Raw genomic sequence first — 25,149 nt, 5'->3', positions numbered from 1 at the left:
ATGAAAGTAGAAGACAATATGTTTTCTTTGATTATTATTTAGTTCTGTCTAATATTACACTCTAGCCATCCTTTCATATTTCATGCCTTTAAAGATGAAGTAGGTTTGGCATCACTTAACTAAGGATAATCCTTAAGACATCATCAGGGAATCTGAATTTCAAATCACTAGGGTAGGTCAAAAGGAAGAGACCTCAATGTCTTCATCGGTTAATGATACTCATTCCAAAACCATACTGGAATTTGCTACTCCATAAAAGGCAGTGGTACACATACATACAAGCTTGTATGCTATAGAACACACATATGCACAAAATGGTGTTGAGAAAGATGTTCAGGAAATCTCTTTGTCTCTATTCTTCTATGATGGGACTCAATTATACTTTTAATAAATAAGTACAGTAAATCAAACATTCATAGTTCTAATAATCTGAATCTTAAAATTTGAATTTCATGTTAAATATGATAATAAACTATTATTAAATATTAATATTTTAGTGATTTGAGAAGCTTTTTGTGTTTAATTTCATTTGGTCTAACCCTTTTTATATCTTTAAGAGTAATAAGAAAACACAAAACCTGACCAAACCCTTTTCTGGAACAGCACTTTTCCACAACTACCTTTTCTCAAGGAGGGCTAAAACTGATCTTGACATTTACAATATTAGGAGTCAGAGACTACAAAGCAATGAATGTTTCATATGACCTACAACTCTTTGCTCCTGTCTATAGTCTTCTCCTCTGGTTCCTGCCCTCACCTGGTGTGGCTTTATGCACATGCTCACATCCATGCACAGGGAATAGGGGAGAAGGTACAGTGGAAGACATGGGAAGGTGGTAAGAATATGAAAGAGGAAAGAGAAATATTACATGCTCCTAAAGCAGAGATTCTTACAAGCAGGGGTTCTTGTAGTAAAGGGAGTCTCCTTACTGTCATCTAAAAAGTCTTCCTCCTCATCCTCCTTTCTCAGTCTTCTCTTGGTCTCCTCATCATAAATGAGACCCAGCAGGTTGGCTGGACTCTCACTTTCCCCATGACACAGCTCATTCAACCGGACGCCGATTGCCTACCATGAACAGAAAAAGAATGAAACAGGTATATGTCAGTCTGTAAAAGAGGCTCTCACATTACAGAGGTCGTCAGCAATCAATTCACTGGGACTGTTTTTAGCATAAGCTTCCTCTGTTTGCCATAGTGTTGTTACCACCACATTTCCCAAAATGGGAGTCCAGAGAAGGAAGGCACTAATGCTGTCTCCAAGGTCACTGAGCCTAAAGACTTATAGGAACTGGAATGGTATTTATTCTCACACAAAACTTTTTCTGAAAGTATTTTTATTTCCTCAAAGATCATTTATTTTATAGATCTCACATAAGGGAGTATGCAGTTGTATTTTCTTTTAACTACTTTTATTTATTTAAAAAATGGTGTTTTTTTTTGGCCATGCTGCATGGCACATAGGATCTTAGTTCCCCAGTTCAGTTCAGTTGCTCAGTTGTGTCAGACTCTTTGCAACCCCACGGACTGCAGCACGCCAGGCCTCCCTGTCCATCACCAGCTCCTGAAGCTTGCTCAAACTCATGTCCATTGAGTCGGTGATGCCATCCAACCATCTCATATTCTGTTGTTCCCTTCTCCTACCGTCTTCAATCTTTCCCAGCATCAGGGGCTTTTCCTATGAGTCAGTTCTTTACATCAGGTGGCCAAAGTATTGGAGTTTCGCTTCAGCATCAGTCCTTCCAATGAATATTCAGGACTGATATCCTTTAGGATGGACTGGTTGGATCTCCTTGCAGTCAAAGGGACTCTCAAGGGTCTTCTCCAACACCACACTCAAAAGCATCAATTCTTCAGCGCTCAGCTTTCTTTATGATCAAACTCTCTCACCCATTCATGCTGCTGCTGCTGCTAAGTCGCTTCAGTCATGTCCGACTCTGTGCGACCCCATAGATGGCAGCCCACCAGGCTCCATCGTCCGTGAGATTCTCCAGGCAAGAACACTGGAGTGGGTTGCCGTTTCCTTCTCCAATGCATGAAAGTGAAAAGTGAAAGTGAGGTCGCTCAGTCGTGTCTGACTCTTCGCGACCCCCTGGACCACAGCCTACCAGGCTCCTCCGTCCATGGAATTTTCCAAGCAAGAGTACTGGAGTGGGTTGCCATTGTTGCCCACTCATGACTACTGGAAAAACCATAGCTTTGACTAGATGGACCTTTGTTGGTAAAGTAATGTCTCTGCTTTTTAATATGTTGTCTACGTTGGTCACAGCTTTTCTTCCAAGGAGCAAGCGTATTTTAATTTCATGGCTGGAGTCACCATCTGCAGTGATTTTGGAGCCCCCCAAAATAAAGTCTCTCACCATTTCCATTGTTTCCCCATCTAACCCATGCTTCCTGCATTGGAAGTGCAGAGTGTTAACCACTGGACCATCAGGGAAGTCCTACATAGTTGTTTTTAATGGAGGATTTTGCTGCAGCAAAAAATAAGAAGTTTTCCTCAGAATGTTTCTGATCATGCAATTTTATGAGTATAGCACTGTCATACTAATGAGTTTGGAGGCTGGCGTGACTTCTAGAACTGCAATTTTATTTGCATCTTTCATCATATATGTAATCGATGATTTTCTTATAGACTTTGTTTCCGCCTCCTGATATGCTATGGATTAGAAAGAAATATTAACTATTCTTTTGATAGTGTACTGAACATCAACATTAGAAACATGACTTTTACCTCAACACATAAACAACATTGGCTTTTGTAAGGTATTCACAAAACCAATGCTTGCTATCTGTTCTTCTGAGTCATCATGTACTAACGTCTGATTTAAGAAAAGGAATTTCCCCCTCAAAAAGAGACAAAATATGCTACCTCTAATTCCTTTCACATTCCAATTACATATTGTAAAGAATAAAAGAAGAGACACATACATAGGAAAGAGAGTCAAAAAGCTAAAATGAGCACTGAACTTGGTCTGACAGTTTGATTACTCTGTACATTGGTAAGAACAAAATTCCAGCTAATTTTCTTCTTTCCTCCTGCATCATCCTTTTCAAATATTTAGAAAAACGACTAAATTCTGGGCATGCAAGAGATTAGATTTGCTGTTGGAAAGTGACAAAAATATGTTCGTGTGTGCCTATGTACGCTGTTGCATCTGACACTTAGCAACCCTATGGACAATAGCCTGTCAGGTTCCTCTGTCGATGGAATTTTCCAGGTAAGAATACTGGAGCAGGTTGCCATTTCCTACTTCAGGGAATCTTCGTGACCCAGGGATTGAACCCACATTTCTTGTTTCTCCTGCATTGGCAGGTGGATTCCTTACCACTGAGCCACCTGGGAAGCTCAAAAGATATGTCTAGAGCTCTCCAAATAAAAACACACATTGTTTGAACATCTTGGTTATTTGAAAACAAAGGGGTTTCCTTAAACTCTGGAATTGAGGAGTAACAAAAGCCACATCAAGACAAAAGAAATGCAGTTTGGTTGCTAACGTGAGAAGTTCTAAGCAAACAAAACAAAACGTGAAAGCAAAAACCACCACCTCAACAGAAAGCCTTGTCCTGATGCTACTATTTTAGAAATTCTCTCTAAAAAAGTGTTAGGTAGTTAGAATAGGAAAATGGAGTCCAGAATGGCTGTGGCTAAAAGACAAAGAAGGGAAAAGCCCATGAAAATAGAACAAAGGAAGGTCTGAAGACTGGAGTGAGGACCTCAGGTAAAACAAACAGCACTCCTGGCTAGCCCAATTTACATAGGGCAGGCCCAGGGGGAGGGGAAAAAACATAAAAAAAGAGGAGCCAAAATTGAGCTGGGGGCTTCTCTTCTCTCTGAGTCTTCTTGGTCGACCCCCCCTCACACTTGAAGGATGTATTTTCCTTTGCTTTCTAAATAAAACTGAGCTGTAACACGAAGCTGTAACACAAAGCTGTAACACTGGTCTGTCCATCGCTTCAAATTTTTGCTGTGGCGAGAAAGAACCAAGGAAATTACATACTCTTCCTACAGAAGGAAACAAGGAATTATGAGTCTGAGTGGAGCCAGCAGACTTAATAGTGAGAGTCAAAGAGGGAAAAAAATCTACATTGATCTCTCCCGATTCTGAAACCAAGCAATCTAAGTTAAACCCACAGTTCACAAAACTTAGAAGGTTTCTCAAAAAATGAACTTGCTTGGGATAATATAAAATATCTAAATAATAATTTAGAGCTCTATATCTCTTTCAAGACAAGAAAAGTGCCTTAGGGATATGTTTATTCCTTCTTCATTCATCAAATATTTATTAGATGAGGTAATTTGCTAGTTATTAAATAAAACATAAAGTTGAATAAACTGTTATAGTGCATCAGTATCTTTATTTAATATGCCTGAGTAGACTATAAACTTTCATAAAAAAGTATCACCGTTTGGCAATTAGGAAAGTTAGAGAGGTTGAAAACTCTGCTCAAGGTCACTCAGCAGCCTTGAACTGGGATTCAAACATAGGGTGTCTGACTTTATCTCTTGCTCTTTACCTCAAGGAGCTTACAGTCTATTGGGGCGGTAATAACATGAAAAAAAGACATTAAGTGGTAAAAGAGAATGAAATTACCTTATGTATTAGAAAACGAAGACATTAGATTCATTTCAGAGAATCATACAAAGTCTCATTCCTGTAGATTCTCAAGAATTGGTGTTAGGCTAATGGAGAAGGGAAAAGTGGATATTTCAGATAGAGAGTTCCCAAAGACCCATATTCAGGGACGTGCACTGATGTGTTCAGAGACTATCAACTAAGCCACTTGGTTGAAGTACCATTTTGTGAGCGGAAATAATGTGCCTGAGGGCTTGGAAAGGTAAATTGGGACCAGATTCCACAGTTCTTGAAGCTGGACTTCATTTTGCATTCTGAAGAAGGATGAAAGGCAGTTTTTGAGCGGGGGAGAAGCCTTATCACTCCTTCTAGGGACACCGTGCTAGCTGTCTAAAAATGCAGAGACAAACCATATACCCTGCTTTCAAAATTTAGTATCATAACTTATCATTGAACACCTCTTAGATGTAAAGGATTGAAATAAATGTCCTTTAGATATATCAGCTCATTGACTTCATCATCTATAATCTTGGTGTGATTTGAACAAAGGTTGTGGAAAGAGTCAAGATGCCAGGCTGAGCAATTTGGGTTTTTATCCCAAGGGAAAAGGAGGGCCACTGAAGCACTATAACATGATTTGCATTTTAGCCTAATCATTCTGACAGCAGTTTGGAGAATGAATTGGAAGGAGAGAGTCTGGAGGCTGGGAGATGAGATATGAATGTTCTGCTTTTAGATGGGCTATGCCAAAGGGAGATTTTATTGGCAGTGTGTAGGATGGGTCAGATGAGGGGAGATTGTGGGAGGAAACCAAATAGGAAAATACTTTAGTCACACAGAAGAGAAGTAATGAAGATCTGACCTCAAAGGGCACCAGTGACATGGAAGAGGTGGAATCAATAAGGGAAGGAGGTTGAGAATATGTTCAAAGGCTGTCATTTCAGATGATGGTAGTTCCATCAAAAAGAATAGAAAATTCAAGAGGGGTTACAGATGGGGGTGTGTTTAAATGGAGAGAAGTATTTTAGTTTGGTCAGATTTAGTTTCAGAACGTTAAGTGAATGCCTCCAAAGTACAGTTGGTAAAGTTGGTCAGGGATCTGAAAAGTGCTATGGATAGAGAACTGTGTGCTTCTGGCATAGAGCTAACAGTTGAAAACACAGGAATAAATGTAATCCTGGTGGGGATTATACAGGAACAACTGATAAGAGATGCTGAGAATTGTTTACATTTACAGGGAGGAAAGAGGCAGAGGATCAGTAAGGGAGACAGAAGAGATAATAATGTCTAACTTTGTAGATTTATTGGGAAGATTAAATGAATTATTTCCCCCTGAAATGTTTTGTTCAGTGCTTGGTACATAACAGATACTCAAATTATCTCCCAAACAAATGAACAAACAGAAACTCAAAACGTCTTTACTTCACTCAGCCTAATTTCTATAGAAGAAAATCAAAAGCTCACGTCTCCCCATTGGTAGAAGAGCTTGGCAGCATTCCACTGCAGCTTCTGGTTCCGCTTGTTGCCCACAATGGGGGACCGTCCCCTGGAAAGGCCTTTCTTGGTGATGTTCACATGATGCCCTTTCATCCACTCTGGCCAGTTGCCACGGTTGCAGCGGTGCACAAAACGGGCACATTCCAGGAACAATGCTGCTCTGGCTACCACCGGCGCTTCCTGAGTAGGGTTGTTAAGGAAAGAGTAATGTGGGATTAACAAACAATGAATCTGACCTTAAAGTGAATGCCTATGTACTCTTAGTTTATTTCTGCCTTTGTATTTTGATTTGGTTTAGCCATATTTCCCCTGTGGCTCAGCAGTAAGGAATCCACTTGCAATGCAGGAGCCACAGGAGACATGGGTTTGATCCCAGGAAGATCCCCTGGAGAAGGAAATGACAACCCACTCCATTCTTGCCTGGAGAATCCCATGGACAGTGGAGCCTGGCAGGCTACAGTCCCTAGGGTGGCAAAAAGTCAGACACAATTGAGCGACTTAGCAGCAGCAGCCATATTTCTCAAGGTAGTGTTAACATGGTTACAGTAGTAGTGGGAAATCTGGAAAATGAATCCATGAAGGCAAATTTGAGTATTGAATAATGAGACATTTTAAGTCGGTTTCTGCATGTAGTTTTCTCCTTTTGGAGAATCTCAAGTAATTCCATGACTCTATCTTTGCATATTTAAGAGACAGTGGGGATTTGAGTGTGAAATCACTTTTAATAAGGAGGTTTTAAATATGAAGCTTTTTTAAACCTAAAATTAGCATGATGCAAACATATATTCAATTTCTAGAACTAGATGTAGTTAACCAAGGATGTCAGTTTTTTAGGACCATCCACAAACTCCAAGGACATGCAACTGCTCTCTCACTTTGGCTAATAAGAAAAAGAAGAGCTTACTATATCAGGCTGAGTTGTGAGTGTAAACAGAATAAAATGGGGCCTGAAATGAGAAAAAAACAAATAAATGAATGAATGAATAAATAAACTCGGTTGAGTTAGTCTCTTTCTCTAATTTTTCATAAACAACAGATCAAATTCTGCTTAAATAGGCATGGTTTCAATTGAAAATGTTTGACAAAGAGGAAATTGCTTAATTGATAAATGAAAAACAGCATCTCTTCAGGAAAATAAAAATATGACTCCATCTTGTCAAGATGTGCTTGAAAAATAAAAGCAAGAGCTTTTTGTTAATACCCAGAAACTTGTAAGAGTACGATATCTACGTTTTAAAAGCCAAGAAAAATTTAATATGGGAAAGAATGTGAAGTTTCCTATAGATCAGTTCAGTTCAGTTCAGTCGCTCAGTTGTGTCTGACTCTTTGCAACCCCATGAATCGCAGCACGCCAGGCGTCCCTGTCCATCACCAACTCCCGGAGTCCACACAAACCCATGTCCATCGAGTCGGTGATGCCATCCAACCATCTCATCCTCTGTTGCCCCCTTCTCCTTCTGCCCCCAATCCTTCCCAGCATTAGGGTCTTTTCCAATGAGTCAACTCTTTGCATGAGGTGGCCAAAGTATTGGAGTTTCAGCTTCAACATCAGTCCTTCTAATGAACACCCAGAACTGATCTTCTTTAGGATGGACTGGTTATATCTCCTTGCAGTCCAAGGCACTCTCAAGAGTCTTCTCCAACACCACAGTTCAAAAGCATCAATTCTTCAGCACTCAGCTTTCTTCATCATCCAACTCTCACATCCATACATGACTACTGGAAAAACCATAGCCTTGACTAGACGGACATTTGTTGGCAAAGTAATGTCTCTGCTTTTAAATATGCTATCTAGGTTGGTCATAACTTCCCTTCCAAGGAGTAAGCATCTTTTAATTTCATGGCTGCAGTCACCATCTGCAGTGATTTTGGAGCCCAAAAAAATAAAGTCTGACACTGTTTCCACTGTTTCCCCATCTATTTCCCATGATGTGATGGGACCAGATGACATGATTGATCTTAGTTTTCTGAACGTTGAGCTTTAAGCCAACATTTTCACTCTCCTCTTTCACTTTCATCAAGAGGCTCTTTAGTTCTTCCTCACTTTCTGCCATAAGGGTGGTGTCATCCGCATATCTGAGGTTATTGATATTTCTCCCGGTAATCTTGATTCCAGCTTGTGTTTCTTCCAGCCCAGAGTTTCTCATGAGGTACTCTGCATATAAGTTAAATAAGCAGGGTGACAATATACAGCCTTGACGTACTCCTTTTCCTATTTGGAACCAGTCTGTTGTTCCATGTCCACTTCTAACTGTTGCTTCCTGACCTGCATACAGGTTTCTCAAGAGACAGGTCAGATGGTCTGGTATTCCCATCTCTTTCAGAATTTTCCACAGTTTATTGTGATCCACACAGTCAAAGGCTTTGGCACAGTCAATAAAGCAAAAATAGATATTTTTCTGGAACTCTTGCTTTTTCAATGATCCAGCGGATGTTAGCAATTTGATCTCTGGTTCCTCTGCCTTTTCTAAAACCAGATTGAACATCTGGAAGTTCACAGTTCATGTATTGCTGAAGCCTGGCTTGGAGAATTTTGATCATTACTTTACTAGCGTGTGAGATGAGTGCAATAGATCAACAGGTCACATAAAATACATACACCAAACATTCATTTGTGTCAGTTAAAAAATATATATGACAATATTCGCTATCATCTTGAAAGTGAAAGTTGCTCAGTCGTGTCTGATTCTTTGCAACCCCAAAGACTATACAGTCCACGGAATTCTCCAGTCCAGAATACTGGAGTGGGTAGCCTTTCCCTTCTCCAGGGGATCTTCCCAACCCGGGATCCAACCCAGGTCTCCCACATTGCAGGCGGATTCTTTTACTAGCTAAGCCACAATGGAAGCCCAAGAATACTGGAGTGGGTAGCCTATCCCTTCTCCAGGGATCTTCCTGACCCAAGAGTTGAACCAAGGTCTCCTACATTGCAGGTAGATTCTTTACCAGCTGAGCTATCAGGGAGAAGCCCTTGCTATCATCTTAGAGTTACCTAATGTATCCCATGTCCCATGCCCCACATGTTTTCAAATTGAAACAGTTTTCATGATTCAAGTAATAGTATTCTTAACAATGCGTCAATCTATAATATCAAAATAGGTGCTAATATATAGAGAATATCAATTATGTTCCAACTAGTTTTTATAAATTGTAATTCTTAATTATCATAACAACCCTGTGAAATAATATCATTTTAATATTTTTTAATATGAGGTATAACTTTTCCACTCTAATGTAGCTGGGAAGAAGCAGACATGGGATTCATTCTCAGGTCTCTCTGATGCTCAGATCTGTACCTCTTTGGTATCTTCATGGTCTTAATTCATGTTCATATACACCTGGGGAAAAGATGATTTCTAGAATGCATGTAGAAAGTTACTGTTTAAAAATGGAACATTAATGTCATGTAAAACACAAGTAATCACATAATCCATTTAAAATATATTTTATGGTCCATCCATCTGAATCATCAATGAATAAAGGCAACTGACCTTTGTTGTTTGGTTCATTTCTCCCCCTATCCTCACCTCAAGTGCTCTGTGATCCACTTATGTCAAACTGGTTAGTCTCCCAGATATGACATCTCATACCTTTCCATGTGTTGTTTCCATCACTTGCAGAGCATTTAAGCCACTTTTCTATCTAGCAGTTTCCCACTTGTAAGCTTCAGTTTGGTTACCTCCTCTAAGGAGATTTCCTTAATCCCTTCCTCTTCAGGCAGAGGCAGTTACTTCATACTGTCAGGTAACACATTATCTCAAATACTCTGGATGTTTCGAGCAAGTTAGCCCTTTAAACATTTTCTCATTGTTTACAACTTAAATGAAACTATCAAGAATCCTAGTAAGAAATTTAATTATTTTTGGACTTAATTTTACAAAAAATATGACGTATTGCCATTGAAGATAAAGTTAATCTATGTGAAAAGGCAGAACAGAAGATAAACACAATGATGAGCATCTATCATTAATAAAAGATGGACACTGATGATGAGAAACTATCCTCAACTTTATTGGTGCCAAGACTTGATAGCAGGTCAGAAGGATAGAAAGACTTTAGAATGCAAAGGCTCAGATGAATTTCTGCATTAAAATTATCATTACCATGGTGCCGTAACACCCCAACTAAATATCTATACTCCTTCCTTGTATTAAATATTCAGTTTACTAAAGATTTCAGATATGCTAATCTACATTTGGAAAAGCCTGGAACATCTATCTCTAAAAAGGAACTCCAGGCTGGAAGGCAAGGCAAGTGATGCATATCTATTCTTATCATGTCACATTTTGACACATTTCCAATATAAAGCAATGAGATTCATTGCTTAATGACAGGAAGACAGAAACTACACTGCTGGAATAGCATTTGGTGATGAACTTTAGCTCTTTCATGATTAATGGGCGTAAAAACTTAACCTAACTCAAATATATGGGGGCAGAGTTAGTTTTTTTATATATATATATATTTCTTTTAACTATTAAACAGCACTGAGAAGACTAACAGAAGATGAATAAAAAACCCAGACTATGCTATGTAAGGCTTCCCATGTAGGTTGGCTTGGCTTCTTTAGAAAATATGTTTCATTTGCTTAGGAAACTCAAGGCATTTTGAATGAAAAACAATTTTAATTCTCTGCTCTCAAAAGCTTCTTATGATAAAACCCAGACATTATCAGTTTTTGGCCCTAAGAAATCCTACTTTAAGTTGGGAAATAGAACTGAGACCATTATCAAAATAATTCCCATTAATTAACTATACAACACAACATTAAAGGAAAGGTTAGTTATTATTGATAAATTTGATTCATGTAAATTGCCAAACTCTGTAACTTTTGGAAATGTCACTGTCTGCATTAAGGGATGATGACATAGAGTAACTCAAATACTGCCTTCTTATTATAAACCTCACGAATCTTGTAGGTGAAAGCAGACTTGGGGATCCTATAGTTGAGGACAGTGAATACTAACAATTTCTGTGGTACTGTAGTGTGTATGTTACTGTCTGGACAATGGAGGGTGCTGTTGTAGTATAAAGCTAAGGACTCAACTGTGCGTCTTCATAGAAGATCCTTGGCAACAAGAACCAACTTCACACTGTGTGTGAAGGAGTAGTCAAGGCATTATATTGTGGGTGTGGCCATAAGGAGTTATTTTCCTTATAAGTTCCTTTCAAAGTGTAAGTTAGAAAGTATTGATTTGAGGAGCAGGATTATGGAATACCTTAGACAAAGGATTCTTCCTGGACCTAAAGGAAAGTCGATTTTCCCTCTTTTGATGGAGCTTGCCTCTTAATGGCTCAGAGCAATCTGATGAAGCAGCAAAACAATGGAGACGTGACAGAATGGGTAGGGATGGGTTCACATCACAGAGAAAAACAGCACAAATGGAGGAAAATGAATCAGAAGAAGGCTGCAAGGATGAAGAGAACCATGGAGTTTCAGAGACATAGTTAAAACTGAACATCAAAACAAACTTTGGTACCGTTGGTATACCACAGAGAATTTTGCTGGTGGTCCTAAAAGAAAAGTAGGCAGATTTAAATTCTTTCTGATTAACATGTCTGCCAGGTCACCTTTCTATCCTATGTTCCATAATGCCACAGAGCAGCTTCAGTTCCATTCTGTCATAACTTTGTAGTTCCCCGACAAGCAAGTAGCAATTTGAACTGGTGAGATAAAATGTTAGGTTGAACTTTATGGAATTCTAAGTTTGACGGTCAGATATAGTAGCATATCATCAATTTCATATGGTTTGGTTTTATATAAGGTGTTCTCTGCAATGGTTACAGAGCTGTCTATTTAAAATTACAAAACACCATGCATTATGCAGTAAGTATTTCTCTAACATTCTTCAACTAGAAAACTTCAAGTATCAGGCTATTTTTCCCCTTTTGGCACTTTTCCCTGCATTTGATAAGATCGTTATGTATATTGAATGTTTCCTTTTTGAAGGTAAAGCAGAGAACTAGAATACTAATTCAACAACTGTGCTTTATTTTGCCTGGGGACGTAGAAAATATTGTTACCAAGATACGATGGTTAACTGAAGATTATAATTGCAATACATTCCTTCCCCTGAAGGACTATATCTAAACTTATGTAAGAAGAAACCCTGATTGATCCTGGAAACTCATAACAACACAGGGTAGGAACTGTTTTAAAGACAATATTTTATGTTGGTCCAAGGGGAATTACATAATATTTTTATTGCCTTATAATAAAATGTAAAGCTCTCGCTGGTGTAAGATAGCTATTTATTTAAGACCACTGGGAATAAGCAGTTATTGTGGGTCTTCATGTACACTGGAACCTTGTTTGCTAGAGGGCACGTGCTTGTGAGCCAGTATTTATTACTTAGCTTGTATTGAATTCTCCGAGATCATTAAGCAACTGACAGGCTGTCTCTGTCCCTGAGCATTTCTGCAGTAGCTGCAGGCAAGTGAAATGATTCAGTGTCAGGCTAGATGCAGGCATTATAGTTGAGTACATGGTTTGGCTGGGTTGGCATTTTAACACTCAGACCATGCTACTATTTGCATAACTGTTTTAAAAACCAAATAAGGACTCCTACTTCTGACATATGATGGATTAAGTGAAGACAAACATCTTTTGGTTTAGACATTTAAAAATGCTGGATAAAATATCTAAATTTTTTTCACTTTATTTTTGTTTTTCCTTCTGATATGAGATGATAGACCATTGAAAAGTAGAAATTACAAGAAAATTCAATTCTGGAGTGAAGGTGGGGAGAAAGGTATGAACTAGTGAAGGAATATTTGCCCCAAGGATTTCTATTGACTATGGCAAGACTGGAATATGGGTTTTCAGTGGGACACAAATTAAATGTCAGTGTTCACGTGGAGTGGAAGGTCAGGCCACACACTCCTTTATAAAGCCAATATCCCAGGTGGGAGTATTTTTGATTAAACTTCAGTTGAGAGAACTAATGCCAGTTGATCATCACCAAAGAAATGTCTGAAAGGTTTCTTTTAGAAGGACATAGATCTTAGAAAGGAATGTCTGAGATGCAAGGAGAAATGGTGAGCAAAGACTATACTAAGCTTTTTAGCAAAATTAAAAATCATTTTCCTAACAATTAATAAAAATAAAGTCTACTTTGTCAATGTTAAAACAAAAACAGAGAACTAAATCTTGGACAACTGGCATTAAAACCCTCTACAGTCTTTTATTGTTTGAAAGAAGAGTAAAGATATTCATTAATTTTAGATTGCATTGAATTAAATATGCATGCAATTTTTAAAATATAAATAGAATGTAACAAAAATTTCAAACTGATAAGGGAAAATGAATAAAACAAAGCTAAACCAAAGCAAAGAAAAATCCAACACAATTCAAAAGAAGGCATGAAATGGAAACAAGAATATACACACAGTGAAATAGTGAAAAAAAGGTGGTAATTAGTCTGAAGAGGACAGAACTGAATCTCTATAAGTAAATATAATCTGTGCAAATGTACTAAACTTTCTAGGGGAAAAGATCATTAAAATGGTTTAAAATTCAAATACTTGCTTTCTACAAGAGATATACCTAAAACACGAAGATGTAGAAATGTTGAAAGGAAAGGATTTACAAAAAGATATACAAGTCCAATGCTAACCTAGTAAAACTGTTTAAACTATATTAATATCAGAGAAAAATATATCCTTACTAGAAATAAATTGGATCACTAGGTAGAGAAAAGACCCTGATGCTGGGAAAGACTGAAGGCAGGAGGAGAAGGGGGCTACAGAGGACAAGATGGTTGGATGGTATTACTGACTCAATCAACAAGAATGTGAGCAAGCTCCAGGAGACGGTGAAGGACAAGGAAGCATGGTGTACTGCAGTCCATGGGTCACAAAGAGTTGGACGTGACTGAGTGACTGAACAACAAGGTAGTGATAATATTTTTATAGGACTCGATACATATATTTCTAAACTACCTGCCTCCTCTAAACCAATAAAACAAAAGTTGCTGGAACTTCAAGGTAAATGGATAACTTTGCCATCAAATCCCTTACCAATATACAGTGGAAGTGACAAATAGATTCAAGGGATTATATCTGATAGAGTGCCTGAAGAACTATGGATGGAGGTTCGTGACATTGTACAGGAGGCAGTGATCAAGACCATCCCCAAGAAAAAGAAATGCAAAATGGTTGTCTGAGGAAGTCTTACAAATAGCTGAGAAAGGAAGAGAAGTGAAAGGCAAAGGAGAAAAGGAAAGATATACCAATTTGAATGCAGAGATCCAAAGAATAGCAAGGAGAGATAAGAAAGCCTTCCTCAGTGACCAATGCAAAGAAATAGAAGAAAACAATAAAGTGAGAAAGACTAGAGGTCTCTTCAAGAAAATTAGAGATATCAAGGGAACATTTCATGCAAAGATGGGCTCAATAAAGGACAGAGATGGTATGGACCTAACAGAAACAGAAGATATTAAGAAGAGGTGGCAAGAATACACAGAAGAACTAATACAAAAAAGATCTTCATGACCCAGATAACCACGATGGTGTGATCACTCACCTAGAGGCAAACATCCTGGAATGTGAAGTCAAGTGGGCCTTAGGAAGCATCACTATGAACAAAGCTAGTGGAGGTGATGGAATTCCAGTTGAGCTATTTCAACTCCTAAAAGATGATGCTGTGAAAGTGCTGCACTCAATAGATCAGCAAATTTGGAAAAGTCAGCAGTGGCCACAGGACTGGAAAAGGTCAGTTTTCATCCCAATCCCAAAGAAAGACAATGCCAAAGAATGCTCAAAGTACCACACAATTGCACTCATCTCACACACTAGTAATGCTCAAAATTCTCCAAGCCAGGCTTCAACAGTACATGAAACGTTGTCAGGGAGTGTTTAACAGGAGGCTTCCTGTGTGCTGTTTCCCCTGCTTCTTATTAATTCCTGAATATTCAGGAATTAAGAGGAGTGGCAAGCCGCTCCCTGGACTGAGGAATGCATGCATTTCCTTCGTTAGTTTTTCTTTACAGTGAAAAGTAACTATTTACGACCCTCTTCCTTTTTATGAACCATACAGTAAAAGTGATTATTTACAAACTTCTTTCTTTGATATGGATTGTCTTCTAGCTTTATGATTTGTTTCCTTGGTAATTTGTAAGTCTGGTCTTGTGATCCTTATCTTTGCTGAAAAGCTACCTTGCAAAACAGTATATATACTCACACTATGTTGAATAAAGCACCCTTGTTCCATCAGAGCTTGGGTCCCCATGCCCTTCTTTTTCTTTCTTTCTCTCTCTCTCTTCCTCAGGCTAATTCTCTGGAGCGCAGAAACCCACTAAGCTCACTTTCTTGCCCGGGATTTCAAGACTTCCTCGAGAGGGCGCCCTGTGCCTACGTGAAGCAGTGCAAACCTCATGTCAGAGGTTTTATTGGTTCTCTGCGTAAACCAGGGAGTATAAGCCTCTTTTTCTCTTTTACTTTCTTATCGTTGACTCCAGACCACCAGGTTCCAGTCCATTAAAGGACCCCAACAAAACGTGAACTTCCAGATGTTCAAGCCGGATTTAGAAAAGCCAGAGGAACCAGAGATCAAATTATCAACATCCACTGGATCATCAAAACTGCAAGAGAATACCAGAAAAACATCTACTTCTGCTTTATTGACTATGCCAAAGCCTTTGACTGTGTGGACTACAACAAACTGTGGAAAATTCTTAAAGAGATGGGAATACCAGACCACCTGACCTGCCTCCTGAGAAACCTGTATGCAGGGCAAGAAGCAACAGTTAGAAGTAGACATGGAAAAACAGACTGGTTCCAAATCGGGAAAGGAGTATGTCAAGGCTGTATATTGTCACCCTGCTTATTTAACTTACATACAGAGTACATCATGAGAAACGCTGGGCTGGATGAAGCACAAGCTGGAATCAGGATTGCTGGGGGAAATATCAATAACCTCAGATATGCAGACAAAACCACCCTTATGGTAGAAAGTGAAGAAGAACTAAAGAGCCTCTTGAGAAAGTGAAAAAGGAGAGTGAAAAAGTTGGCTTAAAACTCAACATTCAGAAAACTAAGATTATGGCATCCTGTCCCATCAGCTCATGGCAAACAGATGAGCAAACGACGGAAACAGTGAGAGACTTTATTTTTGGGGGCTCCAAAATCACTGCAGATGGTGAATGCAGCCATGAAATTAAGACTCTTGTTTCTTAGAAGAAAAGCTATGACCAACCTAAGTGCAGTTCAGTTCAGTCACTCAGTCATGTCTGACTCTTTGTGACCCCATGGACTGCAGCACGCCAGGCCTCCCTGTCCATCACCAGCTCCCGGAGTTTACTCAAAGTCATGTCCATTGAGTCGGTGATGCCATCCAACCATCTCATCCTCTGTTGTCCCTTTTTCCTCCTGCCTTCAATCTTTCTCAGCATCAGGGTCTTTTCAAATGAGTCAGTTCTTCGCATCAGATGGCCAAAGTATTGGAGTTTCAGCTTCAACATCAGTCAAGTGAATATTCAGTTTGGTCATAGCTTTTCTTCCAACGAGCAAGTGTCTTTTAATTTTATGGCTGCACTCACCATCTACAGTGATTTTTGGAGCCTCCAAAAATAAAGTCTGTCACTGTATCCACAGTTTCCCCATCTATTTGCCGTGAAGTGATGTGACCAGATGCCATGATCTTAGTTTTCTGAATGTTGACCAACCTAAACAGCATATTAAAAAGCAGAGACATTACTTTGCCAACAAAGGTCTATCTAGTCAAAGCTATGGTTTTTCCAGTAGTCATGTATGGATGTGAGTTGGATTATATAGAAAGCTGAGTGCCAAAGAATTGATGCTTTTGAACTGTGGTGTTGGAGAAGATTCTTGAGAGTCCCTTGGGCTGCAAGGGGATCCAATCAGTCCACCCTAAAGGAAATCAGCCCTGAATATTCATTGAAAGGACAGATGCTGAAGCTGAAAATCCAATACTTTGGCCACCTGATGTGAAAAACTGACTCATTTGAAAAAATCCTGATGCTGGGAAAGATTGAAGGTGGGAGGAGAAGGGAACGACAGAGGATGAGATGGTTGGATGGCATCACCGACTCTATGGACATGAGTTTGAGTAAGCTCCAGGAGTTGGTGATGGACAGGGAGGCCTGGAGTGCTGCAGTCCATGGGGTCTCAAAGAGTCGAACATGACTGAGCAACTTACCTGACTTGTTATCTTAGATTAAGTCGTGAGTAGAAAAAAATAAGAATGTAGAAGACTTGAATATGAAACACCATACATACCCTGATAGACCTAGAGGGAATACGCTACGTGAAATAAGTTAGACATAAAAAGACAAATGCTGTATGATTTCACTGATATTTGGAATCTAAAAAACAAACTAAAAAATGAACAAACAAAACAGAAACAGACCTAGAGAACTGGTGCTTGCCAGAAGTAGGGGTAGGGGGTTGAGTGGGGAATGGGGCTCAGGTGAAACAGATGAAGAGGATTAAAAGTTTCAAGCTTTCAGTTATAAAATAAATAAGTCATTGGGATATAATGTACAGTATAGGGAATATAGTCAACAACATATAATAACATTGTATGGTGACAGTTGGTTACTAGCTTTATGGTGATCAATTCATAATGCATATAAATGCCAAATCACTATGTTTTACACCTGAAATTAATATAATATTTTCACCTATACTTCAATTAAGAAAAAGGAATGAAAAGTCACTATGTTATACCCAACAGTTAGAGAATGCACATTCTTTACTACAACTACACATGGAACGTTTATGAAAATTATATAATGCTCTAGCTAATAAAGCAACTTTATTTCCAAAGAATCAGTATCTGAAAATGAAGTTATAAATCAATAACAAATGAATACCTAGCAAAACTCTGAAATTTATAAATTGAAATGCATACTCATCTATTTAAATGACTCATGGAAAAGGAAATACTTAAATTTTAAAAGGCTTAAATATAAATTGTAACAAATATACTACTTATCAAAATTTATGGTGTGTGATTAAAATAGTAATGCTAAAATTCTAATGCTCAGGTTTTGAACAGAAGTATGAGCCAAGCCATCAGCTAATAAGCTAAATAATAATACAATGAATTCAAAGCAATAAGAATAAAAAATAAGGGCAGGATATACTCAGTATTTTATAATAAACTATGAGGGAAAATAATCTTTAAAAAAATTATATATATATATATATAAAAAACTGAATCAATTTGTTGTACACCTAAAACAAACTAACACAACATTGTAAGTCAACTCTACCTCAATAAAAAAATAATGCATTAATGAATTAGAGAACAAGACACAATAGAGAGAATCAACAAGATTGTTAAAAAAGACTAACAAAACTGACAAATACCTGGCAAGCCTAATCAAGAAAAAAAGGAGACAATTTTAGGAATAAAAATAGATAAAATAATAACAGATGCTGCAAATATTAATAAGAAAATTACCAATTTTAATCCAACAAATATGAAAATTGAGGTAAACCTGACAAATTACTGAAAAAAGTAAAATTACTTACACTGACTCAGAGAGAAATAGAACTTTTGAAAAATCAATTCAACTCTGAATCTCAATTTGAATTTTAATTACGTCTGAATTTATCTGTGGGCTCAATGCAATTCCAAGAATATATCAAAGAATTTTCAGAGAAATTGACAAGCTAATTATAAAATTTACATGCAAGAGCAAAGAATAATTAGGTGATGTTCAAAGTTTGAGCTATTAAGACAGAGTAGATTAACTCAGAGTACACAGGGAATGGAACGGAAAAACACTCGGAATCACATCCGTGCATGTATAGAACCTGGACACATGATTAGGATGGTGTTGCATATCAGATAATAAAGAATGAGTCAAAATAACACACTAGGATATTTTTTTCATGTGAAATATAAAGAAAAAAAGGAAAGAATCCCACTTTACACACACAGTAAATTCTAAAGACCTAAATGTGAAACGTAAACTTTAAAATTTTAGAGGAAAATGTAACATGTATTTATTATTACTGTGGGATTTCTTTAAAAAGACTAAAAAAAACCATTAAAGAAAATTTTGATAAATTATATCAAAATGTATATATTAAAATACAGCATGAGGAAACAAAACAAAATGACATATTCTTTAGGGATACAAACTCATGCAGCAAAATAAGCCAAGCACACGGAAAATTAAAGTTCGAGACAGCAGGGTCTTCTGGGAAGTAGGGGTGAGTGATTAGGAAAGGAATACAAGGGACTTAAAAAAATTTGTAATGTACTACTTTTTAACATATATGGTGAACATATAACATTAACATTTTTTAATTTAAATGCTACATATTTATGACATCCATTTTTTGTGTGTGCCTGACTGCTACATTTCATAGTCAGATTTATTAAAAAAATTCAATATAGGAGTACCACTAGAATAAAGTGAATAATTGGACCATTTAGCTTTGGTTATTACTGGATTACTTCAACTTTCCTTATGATTCAAAAGAAAACACAATATTACTTTGCTTTATAGTTCCCAGTCTGCATATATTCCTAACTCCTTGAAAAAAGGTAATTTCCATTGATCACCAAGTAGTCTTATGATGGTAAACTCCAATGTGGATTAATTTTGTTGCACTGAACCTGAAAGTATGACTACATGGTAACCTGATGCTTCATTTTCCCCAGGAGAGTTCTAGTTTATGTCTAATTGGTATGATTATTGATAACACCCCATTTCACTCTCAAAAATGTCCCAGTTAGAATACAAATTATACAATCATTCCTCCTAAAGCTATCTATTTATGAAGCTATTATATTTAACATGAATTAGGTTTTCTTTTTCCACAGACTAGGGAGAAAACTATGATCCCATGGACTCTCTTATATTCATGGAATTGTTGCTAAAGCAAACTGACATTATTGTGTGTTATTCATACTAGTAACAGTACTCTTGCCTGGAAAATCCCATGGACAGAGGAGCCTGGTGGGCTGCCGTCTATGGGGTCGCACAGAATCAGACACAACTGAAGAGACTTAGCGGCAGCAGCAGCATGCTAGTAAATTACCAGTAGTTGAGACATCACTATGTCTGTACATGTTATGTATTTGGATAAAAAATGAAAGACAATTTCACTGGAAATACATAGAAAACAGACAAAAGTGCCTTTTGTTCAAATTGTATAATTTTTCTATTTTTTGTGCTTGTAGATTATATCAACCTGCAGATGAAACAAATCCTTTCTAAACATGTCTTTTAAAAAATGTCTTATAGTTGCATTTATTAAATTTATACTGAAGAGAAACAGTGTGAGGAAGAGCTGTGCTGAAATAAAAACTGAACCAATTATCCCTTCATAGTCATAGTAATAATGACAAGAGGATTGTTTAAAACAAAAACCTTCAGATGAGCAAGACTTTGAACACTGACATTTCTAATATTTCTTTCATTTAATAATGCTTTTTAATTCTGAAGAAAATTTTAAACTAGAAAAAATCACATTGAAATTCTATGATGCAGGTAAAGAGACTACGAAAAATTGTTCTGAAATAAAAGCTACATCATACTGTAAATATTGCATTTCAGTTGTAGTTAAAAAAATGAATGCAACATCCAACAAAAGCAAACAACAAAAAGGAGATGGGAGAGTGCTGGACTGTAAAATGATGATGAACTGAATATATTCATTTTCCCTTCCTCTCCCAAATCATATAGGATGAAATGGTAGAATCTATACCTATATCTGTATCTACATCTGTATCTATCTATCTATACCTATCTGTATGTACATATGCATCTGCATAGATATCTGACATCTATATCTATCATCAGTCTATCCATCTATGTCATTTATCTCTATATCTCAGTTTAGTTCAGTCACTCAGTCATGTCCGACTCTTTGAGACCCCATGGACTACAGCACGCCAGGCTTCCCTGTCCATCACCAACTCCTGGAGTTTACTCAAACTCATTTCCATTTGAGTTGGTGATGCCATCCAACCATCTAATCCTCTGTTGTCCCCTTCTCCTCCTGCCTTCAATCTTTCCCAGCATCAGGGTCTTTTCAAATGAGTCAGTTTTTCACATCAAGTGGCCAAAGTATTGGAGTTTCAGCTTCAGCATAAGTCCTTCCAATGAATATTTAGGACTGATTTCTTTTAGGATGGACCGGTTGGATCCCCTTGCTTTCCAAGCGACTCTCAAGAGTCTTCTTAAACACCATAGTTCAAAAGCATCTAGTCTTCGGTGCTCAGCTTTCTTTATAGTCCAATTGTCACATCCATACACGACTACTGGAAAAACCATAGCTTTGACTAGATGGATATCTACATCTACATATTTCTGTATCTATATATTTATACACTAAAACCACAGATGCATTGGAAAACACGTAAAACATATTTAAAAGCAAAGCATTTCTGAAAGTCAGGAAGCAGATGCAGTCAGATATTAAGTGAAACCAAACACAGAGGATACAAAATGTAATAACACATCTAATAAAAGACACTTTTGTGAACATTAATCTCAAGGGGCTCTTAACCCCAAATCAACAGGTATGAACAACTGCCACTGCCACAGTTGCATAAATGATGGTAAAAACAGAATGCCACTTTTGCTTCAAACATATTGGACATGCAGCTACACTTTCCTTCCTCTCAGTCCTCTTGCCAGCATTCACCAGTGATGTCGGTTCCTTCACTTTTCTGTATCTGAGAAATTGAAGTTAAGGGTGCCCTCATTTGGAGACCATTTCCTGGCTTAATCCTTTCCTCTTATATCAACAAATAAAATAATGAATATGAAGGTGCTTTATAAACTATGATAAATAATGGAAATGTTACTTTGTTATCTCCTACCCTCATTTCTGCCACCACTACCACTACCATCATGACTACTATCATCACTACCATCATGATGACTACCATCATCGCCACCACCACCACAATGGCTACCATCACCACCATCATCACCTATCCCCTCTTTTTACCATCACCACCATCATCATCTATCTCGTCTGTTTTTTTTTTCCCAATCAACCAAGTCTGCCTATTATTTCCCTGTTTCCTTTTAATCTTGACTTATACTGACCTCTGGATACTCCTCGACCTTGACCTAGAATCAAAGACTCTCAGATAATAAAGAAATTCACACTAACCACCTACTTCTTAAATCCCCCTGGAAACCTCCCCCATTGAGTCCAGTGTAATGACAAAGAGCTCATTACTTCTCAATGTATCTACTTCATCACTGGATATCTATAATGATCAGAAAATGCTTCTTTACTCTGAAGCTTGAAGATATTGCTTATAAACATCAAATCTCCTTTATTTTATTTCTTACCATGAGATTAATAAGATTGAGAAGATCAAGCAGACCAGAACTGGTCCAACAGGAAAGGAAGAAAGGAGAATCTAGTGATTTGCTAACTAACTGGCCACAATCTTATTTGGAAGATGTAAAATAATTTTAAAAGTTCTATGGAATTCTGCCACTAATTAAATCTCCTTGGAAACTCTAAGCATTATAGCAGTTAGAGATTATATAGGTATGGAAACATATGATGAGAAGGAATAAAATTCCAGCATCAAGACAAAGTATTGATGACTATCAAAGTACTCATCAATATTCTTATTAACATAATCTCCATTCAGAAGCCGGTGTTAATTTGCTTGACTGGGGTTATTTATTAAATTTATTAAATCTTCAAGTATATCAATCTGTTTGTGACAAGCCTCCTGTTTTTCCCATGTCCATACATCTTATAAATCTTAAAAGCCTTCTATGTAGGAAGGATTTATTCCTTGTTTCATACCATCAGTAAATGTTAATAAAATTTGATGGTTCCTTTGTCTAAAAATTTTCCAAAGTATCTGTGACTTCACGATTGAGACAAAGATGGACACAATAGTACATTTGGAACTCTACAGCACAGATTATCCATAAAGTTCTAATGCACCATTGCTATCGTGTATTTAATAAATTGTTCAAATAGCTTCTGTCATCATCACTTTTTAAAACCACATTTCAACTATCAGGTGTGAAATATAAAATTTCTTATTTTTCATATTTTAAAGTTCCTATAGTGATCTCACATAATTTTTTAATGAGAGAGTCAAGATGGTGTTGTATAAAATATAGGGTCTGCTCTAATCCAGCTCTATCATTTGTTGACTTCGAGCCCTGGTCAGTTGGTCTTTCTGAGCTTCATTTTTTTTTTTGGAAATACAGTAGGCACACAATAAGTGTTAATCATTAGTCTGTCAACCTAAGAATGCTGTACACTCTAAGTCTAGAAAAGAGATCACCATACAAATATTATCTTCATAAGGAAAGTTGCAAAACAGGTAATGCTTTCCAGTTGAGTTCTGTTGTGTTATACTTGACTGAACTATGCCTGGCACATAGGAAACCTTCAAGAGATATTGGCTGAATTAATTAATCAGTTATTATATGATGAGTATCTTGTAAGCCACACTGACTTCCAGGCTTTCAAATTTCACCATCCTTTCCATTTGATATTTGATATATCAAATATATGTTTCTCTTCCTCTATGACTAGATTCAGTCGAAAATTACTAACAACTCAGGAGAGACTGAGACCTCTGCTCACCCTTACTGCATTCGCAGTCACTCTGTTATTTCAATACTTTCTTCTGTTCCCTAATCAAATCCTGCTGCTTCCACTGCTACCAACACCATGATATTTTATACTCTGTGAGCACTTTCTAATCATTACAAATCTGACAGTCATAATACAGGAATTTATGGACATTTTAATGAGCATTTCTAAGGTGCAAATAAAATGTGGCACACTTTACTGGCTTTAGTATTTTTTGTGACTAACCACATACTTACTCATTTTCTAAATGTTCAATTGTCCTTTATCAATTTGTTACATTAATTTGTTTTAATGTGCTCCTTTCAGAATAGATCAAGATGTGATTAAGAAGAACCATGCATGACTCAAAAGAGTGACAGGCTAGTTACCACTCCCCCACTTAGATAACAAGAAATTGGCTCTCTGCCTTGTTAGCTCTCTTGCTTTAGACAGGCATCTCATTCTTGTTTGATTGCCACCTGCCTCAGCTCTCCTGGAGACCTGTGACTCTCTACATTTTACAGTCACCATAGCATATATCAATACACATTAACCACTTTGGAATTAAGAAAAATATTTGCAAAGGCCAATATCCAAGAGTAAGAAACTGACTGAAAAAATTTATATAAATAACCTTTGGGTGATTACAGTGGTATTTGCATTTCAGGCTTATGTGAAGCTACATACCTTGCCGGTCACTAAATATCATGACAGTAAAAACTATTAATGTCACAGAAAAATGTCATGAATTATAAACTTTAGATGATTTTCCAAGGCAAAAATATGAGTGGCCAGCATTTATATGATCATGAGTTATAAAATGGGCTAAAGGGTTTCTGTTGTAAAAATGTCTACTTTAATTCTTTTTAAATTGTTGATATAAAAGACTTTTATTTCTTGATATTTACTTGGTATTTTGTACCCAGTATTTATACAGCATATGAAGAATTTATTAAACCAGAAGGTAAATAAAGGAAATTGAGAGACAGTTCTAAACTCATGTCTGGGCTTTGTTTACCTGACAAAAATACTTTCTAAACAAGATCCACATTATACTCTTGAATCTCTTACATGTGAATAATGCCACACGATGTTCAAGCTGTTTCTGCCTATAAATTTCAATTGATCCTTGCTTCATATTCTCCCTCAACTAATAGGTAATTAAACCAAGACAGAGTTTAAAGGATAAATACATGACAGACATGACTAATAACAATAATAATGGCCTACTTTATTAAGAACTTGCCATATTTCAGGCATTGCGATGAAGACTTTATATCCAGTATCTCATTTAATCCTCACACTAGCCCTAGGAGGTAGACATAATATTATTATTACTCTTATTACATTTAATCTCATTTTACAGTGTTTGGCTAACAGGTGTCAGAGAGATTTTAAGCCAGGAAGTCTCATACTGTTCTGGAATGTGACTCATATAATCATGATGCTATACAGAATATATTTTATATATTTTAATATATGTGTTATATTTAAAAGATTCATAAACTTTAAATTATAATGCTATGTAGAA

General features: G+C 37.1%; 1 protein-coding gene across 3 annotated transcripts in view; it reads right to left on the bottom strand.

The window, feature by feature from the left end:
- UNC80 (unc-80 subunit of NALCN channel complex) overlaps nt 1-25,149 on the bottom strand; it is a 207,337-nt gene that overhangs the window by 105,460 nt on the left and 76,728 nt on the right. For all 3 annotated transcript variants that reach the window (XM_081582692.1, XM_081582691.1, XM_081582693.1), the window contains exons 23-24: nt 6,036-6,248; nt 931-1,066 (exon numbers count right to left, since the gene is read on the bottom strand). In XM_081582692.1, the coding sequence (XP_081438818.1) occupies nt 931-1,066; nt 6,036-6,248 (349 nt within the window). The remainder of the gene's footprint in view (nt 1-930; nt 1,067-6,035; nt 6,249-25,149) is intronic.

This window comes from Giraffa tippelskirchi, chromosome 3, assembly GCF_054371585.1.
Source record: "Giraffa tippelskirchi isolate mGirTip1 chromosome 3, T2T-mGirTip1v1.2.pri, whole genome shotgun sequence".
NCBI lineage: Eukaryota > Metazoa > Chordata > Mammalia > Artiodactyla > Giraffidae > Giraffa > Giraffa tippelskirchi.
The sequence above is the reverse complement of the archived record's forward strand: the minus strand, read 5'-3'. Positions and strand labels throughout refer to the sequence as shown.